General features: G+C 35.2%; 1 protein-coding gene across 1 annotated transcript; it reads right to left on the reverse strand.

Moving 5' to 3' along the window:
* Positions 1–883: 883 nt before the first annotated feature.
* On the reverse strand, positions 884–8,309 carry LOC135958732 (serine/arginine repetitive matrix protein 1-like). The gene is made up of 7 exons (XM_065509625.1): positions 8,248–8,309; positions 3,087–3,192; positions 2,916–3,006; positions 2,191–2,567; positions 1,139–2,049; positions 968–1,071; positions 884–894 (listed from the first exon to the last, which is right to left on the reverse strand). Exons 1-7 carry the CDS (start codon positions 8,307–8,309, stop codon positions 884–886), a joined length of 1,662 nt encoding a protein of 553 aa, XP_065365697.1.
* Positions 8,310–8,528: the final 219 nt, after the last annotated feature.

Raw genomic sequence — 8,528 nt, forward strand, 5'->3', positions numbered from 1 at the left:
ACATTAAAATCTTTCATAGAGAGAAATTTCTTAAAGCTTTTTAATTCATTTAGCTTTTAAAAAGGTATTAGAAAGCTTACTTAAAAAAATCGTTAAGTTAAAAAAAATTTCTAATAAAAAGGCTTCCTAAGCTTTTAAGTTTCATAAAAAACTTTTAAATTATTTGATAAAAAATACTAAAAGCTTGTTAATAAATTAGGCTTTAGAAAAGTTCTTAGAAAGCTTAATTTAAAAATGTTCCATAAAACAAAGCTTTAACTATATATTTAAGGAGAAAGCTTTAACATTAAAAGCTTTCATAGAGAAAAATTTCTTAAAGCTTTTTAATTAATTAAGGCATTAGAAAGCTTAGTTAAAAAAATCATAACAAAAATGTTGGACAAGCTTTTAGATTCCATAAAGAAGCTTAAAATATATGTTTTAGGGGAAAGCTTTAACATTAAAAGCAATCAAAGAACAACAATACTAAAAGCTTGTTAATATATTAAGCATTAAAGGACATCTTTCAATCATATCTTTCAAAAGCTCATCTAACATTTAATTGTTAAAAAATTCTTCTAAAAGCTTTTTTCTCAAAAGGACATTTTCTTTTGTTTTCAGTGTTTTTCTAACTTTTCTAAAGAAAACTCTATCTCTACATAGTCAATTGGGAATTAGTTTCTCTTTGTTGGCACATAATTTTTTTCATTTACTTTCAGTCACTTACTTTCCATACAGTTTGTTCTACAAACTAGAAAATATTAAGATGTCTGTCATAATAATGCTTAAAATAATATAAACAATTTAAACTTTACACAACAAATTATTAAGTTGTGCTGCTAAGAGAGTGTTTTAGCAAATGAGCGTGTGGGCATTAAGGAAAAGTTTTTTTTTTATTTGATTTTCATATAACAGCTGCAATTGATTAACAGGTGTTTGATTTTCAGAGATTAGCTTAACAAAATACAGCTTAAGAGTAAAAACTTACCCGTTTGTGTGCTGGAATCAAAAAATGTGCTGGTGGTCTCCACCGTCATTGTGGCTAAAGTGCCATCACTGATTTGAGCACAGGAGTCTCGGCGACCATGAAAGCTGGCACTATAACTAAAAAAAAATATCTATAGAAATGCATTCCTATGAGGATTTCCAATATACTTACCGAGCATCATCACTTTGAGAACTCTGGCGCCGAAAATTACGACATCTGATCATTTCCTCGGTGGTGGATTGTCGGCGAAAGCCTCTGGCTATTAATATTTCTTCAGTAGTCGATTGTCTTCTTATGGCCGGCCTACTACTGCCCTGCTCCACTATAGGCAATGGCGGAGCCCGGCCACAGGGACTGGCATCTCTAGAGGAACATTGACTGTTGGAGTCGGGAGATCTAGAGGTACGAGCAGCCGAAGAGCTTTGTCTTCTCAAAGTGTGTCTACGATGAGGACTGCCCTCACGTTCATGGCTACGATCGGGTGACAAGTGAGTACGAGAGTCTCGTCTACCGCCCCGGGAAGCACTGTCTGGACTTAGGGAGTCTCGGCGTGAATTACGCCTTTGACCGTCCTCGGGCGGATCAGGACTTAGAGCTGGCTGGGAACCTCGACGACTGCCACCCGGCAAAACACCTTCATCAAATGCCGTAGCCTGTCGCTGTAAACGCTGCAGCCTGGGAGCCCTTTCAGGACTAATGCCCGTCTTGGCGTCTCTACGAGTGCTGCGACCACACTGGGTAGTTGAATCCCTTCGGCCCTTGGGAGCCGTGGGACTAGTAGCTGGTGGTGTTACTGAACTCATGATAATGGTGGGCGGTGGCAGAGCTTGACACGATGAATCGACCTGATTGTGAGAAGAATATGAGTAAAGTGGCATAGAATCAGAACCAGCCGAGCTGGTGGAAGGACGCTGTTCATGGCGGAAATTGGGAAATTCGGGAGCAGCCAGGGAATCTCTTTTCACTGCACTAACACCAATGCGTGGTGGCGGCGGTGGTGTAGTTGAGGGTGTTATAATACGACCTATAGAGCTGTCGCGACGACTGGAATGATAACTTTCATCCGAATCGCGACGAGATCCCTATTAAGGATGGTATTTTAAGGGAAGCACACACATAAAACGAAGTATATACAAAAGAGTGGCATTATTTACAAAGAGAAAAGGTAAATTTATGCAAATATATACCATGTAAATATGTATTTAAAAACATCCTTGACTTACCCCTCTAGAAGGCTCCACCACAACATTGACCGCCACAATGGTGGGCTCATCTACAGTACTTTCTCGGCGATTCCAATGTTTCACAAACTCTGCTGTATTGGAATCACGTCTGGTGCGTGTGCTGCGCAAGCCAGATTCAGCACTTGATTCACGTCGTTTGCGTGGTGCCACATAAGTGACACCAGCACTGGTGGCAGCATCTGATACTGAGGTACGCCAGGGTAAACTGCGCGCCAAATCAGCCAAAGTCTCACGTCTATTTAAGGGAGCCTTGCTGGATCTTTGCTGCTGTGAATTTTGATGTTTAACACCACCACTCCATTCTCTTAGAAGATCGGTTAGTTGGGCCAAGGAACTGCGCCGACGGCGTTGCATGCCTGTAGGGAAGGAAGAACAAATAATGAAATTCAATGAAAATTCTAAAAGAAATCTCATAATCATAGAATTTGTTTAAAAATAAAAAAAAAAAATTTTAATTTTTTAACTCAAGTTCTGCTTCTTATATCTCAGCAAAATTTTCTATAGAATATATTATAAATGGAAGCTACAAATGGGCCTCTAAGTTATTTGCAAACTTAGGAAACTTGATTTAAACATACATACAGATTTCCCGGGAGTTTTTTTCCCATTGAATTTGAATAGGAAAAATGGGAAAAGGGAATAAACTCCCGGGGAATTTTTATTCATAATTGGGCTGATTAAGATTACAAATTATTAAAACTTACCCGGCGGTGGCGATGTACTAGGAGGTGTATTGATTTGTGCAGCTGAATCTCTTCTGCCGCCCAGTCTTTGTCTGATGGTAGACTCCTCCAGCTAAATATTTATTTTAAAAAAAGTTAAAAATGTTTTAGTTTAAGACTCTTTATTAATTGCCATTTTCTTTCCATAATTACCTGCTCTCTTACTAGATCATCCCAACCATTGCCCCCCGACCACACCAGTCCCACTTGATGTGACAGTATGGGCAGGTTGCAGACGAAACATACTGCTGTCATCGTCCTAAAAATGTTTTTTTTCATTTGTTTTGTTTGTTTATATCAAAGGAAAAGAAAAAAATGAGAGAAAGAAAAAGAAAAAAGAGGCATGCCACAAAGAAATATATTTAGTATTTAGTTGTTTTTGTTGTTTCATAATAACAGTTTTTTTTTTAATTTTAAATTATTAAGAAATATTATAATGTTTACATAAAGAGAGTTGAAGAAGAAATTGTATTATAATTTTAGGCTTAAAGGCATGCTAAATAGTAATGGTCCATAATGTCATCACATGAGAACGGCTGGAGCGATTTGGCTCATTTTTTTTATTCGATTCGAAATTTTCAGGAGATGGTTTGTAAAGAAAAAAATTAAAAAAATGCGGGTAAAACTCGGAAATTAGGGTCCAGTCAACTGTAATAAAAAAGCTCCCTAAAGTATGCAGTACAAATTTAGATATTTTATTTACAAATAAATAAGAACAGGCAGGTGTATGTGGGTTGGAGAAACTTGAAGAACTAACATTAGTAAATGCTACAGGGCGAAGCCAGGGCGGTCAACTACATAGTTTTTTACATAAAAATGCTGTGGTATTTCAATTTATTAATTAATTATATATTGTGTTAAAAAAGAGATGGAGAAATTTTACGTGGGCGTAGCCAAGGAGCATTCGAGTTTAAGTTATTAAAATCGGCCATACAAATGGTCCAGGGGCGTCGATATGGGGGCTCAAATATGGGTACCTTCGACATGTAAAATTTTTAAAAATTTTTCAATGATTTTAAAATTTTTGAAAAGCGCTGGGCTAGTTCTTCAAAAAACATTTATCTCTTCTAATTTTCGAGTTACAGGCATTTAAAAATTTAAATTTTAAAATTTGGCCATACCTTGGCCCGCTCTTTTAAAAATTTATTGTGAAATTTTTTACCGAATGGACTCGAATTTTTTGTGTTAGTTAGACAACTAAATAAGTAATAATATACAAAAGATTTGAGATCAATATCTATTATGGATCAAAAATAAATGATTTCCAATTTAAATATTAAAAACAATAGTAGATTTTTGGTTTTTTTTTTGGGCGAAAAGGTGACTTAACTCTTTTTTTTTATTAAAAAAAACTTTCTTTAAGAACATATAACAATTTTATGTTTTTCAGTAAGCTATCTTTAAACAGAACATTTTGTTATGAAAAACATGTAAAATTGTTTAAACATGTCTCCCCTAAGCCCTTTGGAATTTGACCTATTTTTTTTATCAAAAATTCAAATTTGGGCCAAATGTTCTAAAATCCCAAAGCTGGGATCAGAAAACAAAAATCGTCTTTGGAAACCTTGATGTGTTCCCTATTTATTGCCAAAGTATTTTCCCAGCTCCGAAAGAAATGTGGTCAAAATAGGCAAAATTGTAAAAATACCATTTTTGGGATTTGCTCTCCAATTTTTAGGAATTGCGGGATTGTCTTTGACCATTTAACAAGTTTTTTTAAACCATATTATTTAGAATGACAAACATAAAAAACGTTAAAAATTTCATTGAGTTTCGTTAATAAATAAAGATTTTATTACATATTACATATTCATTGAGTTTCTAAAACTAAAATTTATATCAAAATTTTAATAGGATTGCAAATATTAGGAGCAATTTGATCCACATTTATTTTGAGCTCGAGGAGATCCTGTTGGCGTAGGTGTCTACATTCGGGAATTCGACAATAGGTTATCTTTTAGACTTCCAAATGAATGTAGCATTATTCAGGCTGAAATGTCAGCCATCAAAAGGGCGGCTAACTGGCTTAGTTATAACAAGATATCAGACAGGGATATTCGTATATATACTGACACAACATCTAATATAGTCCAGGAATGCCGGGCATCCTTAAACAGGATGGCGAGACATTCAATAGTCGTACGGGGATACTACGGGCAACTGTGTTGCTGATGATCTGGCGAAAAAAGGCGCCATGTTACCAGACGGAGACATAGATTTCCTATGTGGGATTCCGTTATCCAAATGCAAGCTACAAATTAGTAACTTCTACTATGAGCTCGCTCAGGCAAGATGGGGTTGTGAACCCACATGCACTATAACCAGGACGATATGGCCTCGACTGAATCGGGGACGAACAACACATCTGATTGGCTTTACACGTTCACAATTGAGTTGTGTAGTGGCGGTCATAACTGGACACTGTACCTTTGGTAACCACGCTAGGAGACTTGGTTTGCCATAGTTGTCAAAACGAGGATTAGGAAGAGACTATCTTTGTCATTGTCCGGCATTAGGAGATCTACGCCTAAGGTTTCTGCGACATCGTTCCTTAAATAGTCTTTCTGAGCTCTTGAATATGAGGCTTGAGGGCATTAATACCTTTATAGGAAGTAGTAATTGGTTAAAAAGACCAGACAGATGTCTTTAGAGTGACCTAATAACCGCCGACTCATTGGCACGTAACTTTAAAGATCTCCTCCCTCTATCTTTCTTCAGACATCTCCTTCTTAATTTTTTCAATCTTCTCCTTCTCTTTTTTCACTTATATCTGTCCCTATTTCTTCAGTTTTCTTCTTCTTTCAGGTAACACAAAGGGACCATTGCTTGGACCCATGTGAACTGCTCTTCTTTTTCTTCATTTCGTTGCTGCCTGGAAACCTTACCTTACCTTATTCCGAGCTATATTGTTTTGCTTAGATAAGTAAATTTTTGGTCTTACGAAAAAAAACAATCTCGTCTATAGTCTCGTCTTTTGTCTCGTCTATAGTCTCGTCTTTTGTCTCGTCTTTTGTCTCGTCTATAGTCTCGTCTTTTGTCTCGTCTATAGTCTCGTCTATAGTCTCGTCTATAGTCTCGTCTATAGTCTCGTCTATAGTCTCGTCTATAGTCTCGTCTATAGTCTTGTCTATAGTCTCGTCTATAGTCTCGTCTATAGTCTCGTCTATAGTCTCGTCTATAGTCTCGTCTATAGTCTCGTCTATAGTCTCGTCTTTTGTCTCGTCTATAGTCTCGTCTTTTGTCTCGTCTTTTGTCTCGTCTTTTGTCTCGTCTTTTGTCTCGTCTATAGTCTCGTCTATATTCTCGTATAGGGTCTCGTCGAGAATATGGAATTTGGTCTATATTCTCTCCTAAAGTCTCGTCTATAGTCTCGTCTTTTGTCTCGTATTTAGTCTTGTCTATAGTCTCGTATCTACTCTCGTCTCTAGTCTCGTATAGGGTCTCGAAAATAGTTTCGTCTATAGTCTTGTCTATAGTCACGTCTATAGTCTAGATCGGGACAGTAGATTAAACTATAAATGGACAAATCGATAGTCGAGACTATACATGAAAGTGGCTACGAGACTTCAAATGAGACTATATTAGAAATTAAACTTTAAAGGAGAATTTTGACGTGGCTACTAATGAGACCATGTTGGTTACTATAAACGAGTATGTAAAGTAGACTATAAATCTATAAAGTGTTTTTTATTAATTTGTAAAGGAGACTACATATAAGACAGTAGACGATACTCTACAGGACTAACGACGAAACTAAGGAGAACTCTTTAAAGTTAATAGTCGAGTAAGTATATGCTAATCTAAAGACGAGACCATAGAAGAGTCTTTAAAGGAGACTGTTGACGAGTCTATAAAAGAGAATATAGACGTAATGGGACTGTAGTCCTGTACTATAGTCGAGACTATATATGAATCTATGGACGAAGCTATAGACGAGTCTGTCAAGGAGACTGTTATCGAGTCTAGAAGAGTTTATAGGCTTTACAAGATTTTAAATGAGACTGTAGAAGACTCTTAACAGGACTGTATTAGAGAAAGTAGACGAGATTGTCGACGAGCTTCGCAAACTACTAAGCATTTCTGCAGATATATCCAGATTCTCAGGCAGGAATCGAACCCAAAACCCTCAGATTGATAGTCCAGCTCATTATTGTCTAGTCTATCTGGGGACGAAGATATAGACTATTGTTTCGGACTATTGTTTATTGACAAAAATATAGACGAGTCTATAAAGGATTCTATAGACGAGATTATAAGGAAAACAATCGATGATAGCAAAAGGCCAAATGATAATTCGATTAAGAGAACTCAGATGGTAGGCAGCCAAAGAAAAGAAACATTTAAAAAAAAGCTTTGACACAATTTTCTTGTCATGAAATAAGTTACCAGACAGACTCTTGAGGAATTACTACACCATTTTTGCACATATTTATTGCAAAACTCGAATGAAATGTTGAATTTGTAATGTGCAAAAAATAAGTTTTTCATACCCCTAAATACAGCTTTTTTGTGCTAAAGCAGAAGATGGTTTAAAACCAGGGAGATTATATTATTAAACGCAGTGGTAAAGTATGTTGAAAAGCGGTTTGAAATTGTTAGTTCAAAAGCTGTTTAAACATTTGGGTAAAGAGCTTTTGATGGCAAGCATAAATATGGGGAAATGTTAATAACAGGGAATAGAGGAAGATGTGAAACATAATGTTAACAAGCTTTTGTTAATTTAAAAGGAAATATGTTAGGAAAATTAAAAAAAAAAATGTTAGTTTAGCAAAACAGTTGGAAAATAAATTTAAGTTTTTGGAAAATGCTAAAAAAAAGATATGTCTGGGGTTAAAGGATACAAAAAATAGACAGATATAAAAAAGGAAGATATTAGTAATGGAAGATTGCAAAGTTGAAATTATGGTAAATATTAGAAGGTAACAAATTTTGTAGAATAAAAAGGTTAGAAATAAAAGGTTAAATTAAATAAAAGAGGTTAATAAAAAAGCTTTATATAGAGCTTTAGCAAAAAAGGAAAATTCATAGGATGTATTATTTCAATGTTATAATAAAGATATAAAGAAAATCATGTTAAAATATTAATTATAAAAGAGCTTTTTTTGATAAATAAATTGCTTTAAAAGACAGTAAAAGTTTCTTCAAAAATTTAGGGGTTATTTTTACATAAAAGCTTTCAACATACAGGCAACATGCAGTATATAAACCAAAAGCTTTAATAAAAGCTTTTTACTAAAAAAAACTGTTATTTTTAGTTTTCAAATTTAAAATAGCAATGAAAACATGCTTTAAGAATATAAAAAAATGTAATAACTTTTTTCTTATCGTCGTCGAGGAGGGTTGATCCAGGGACATATATTGCCTCAGTTTTGGCATGGCGCATTATTGTTGTTTATAACGGCAGCAGGTAATAAAACAAGTTTTCTATTTTTTTAGGCACAAAACCTTAAAGCACAAAAAAGCTTTTTTTTTGCTGTTTACTGCTCCCCTAAACAAACCTGTTGTTGTTGTCTTTGGTTTATTTTATTGTTGGAGAGGGGATATTTGAGGGGTTGGATTTTTTTCATTTGCTGTTGTTGTGGTTGTTGTTTTTGC

This window comes from Calliphora vicina, chromosome 4 (genome assembly GCF_958450345.1).
Source record: "Calliphora vicina chromosome 4, idCalVici1.1, whole genome shotgun sequence".
NCBI classification, from domain to species: Eukaryota; Metazoa; Arthropoda; class Insecta; order Diptera; family Calliphoridae; genus Calliphora; species Calliphora vicina.

Bases quoted from the DNA above. Each gene is read 5' to 3' on its own strand.
- LOC135958732 (XM_065509625.1), bottom strand. From the start codon at position 8,309: ATGCCAAAACTGAGGCAATATATGTCCCTGGATCAACCCTCCTCGACG. The intron at 3,193-8,247 runs GTTATTACATTT...AAACATTTTTAG, and splicing joins TCGACGACGATAAGAAAAAA to GACGATGACAGCAGTATGTT. The intron at 2,050-2,190 runs GTAAGTCAAGGA...CATCCTTAATAG, and splicing joins TGGTGGAGCCTTCTAGAGGG to GGATCTCGTCGCGATTCGGA.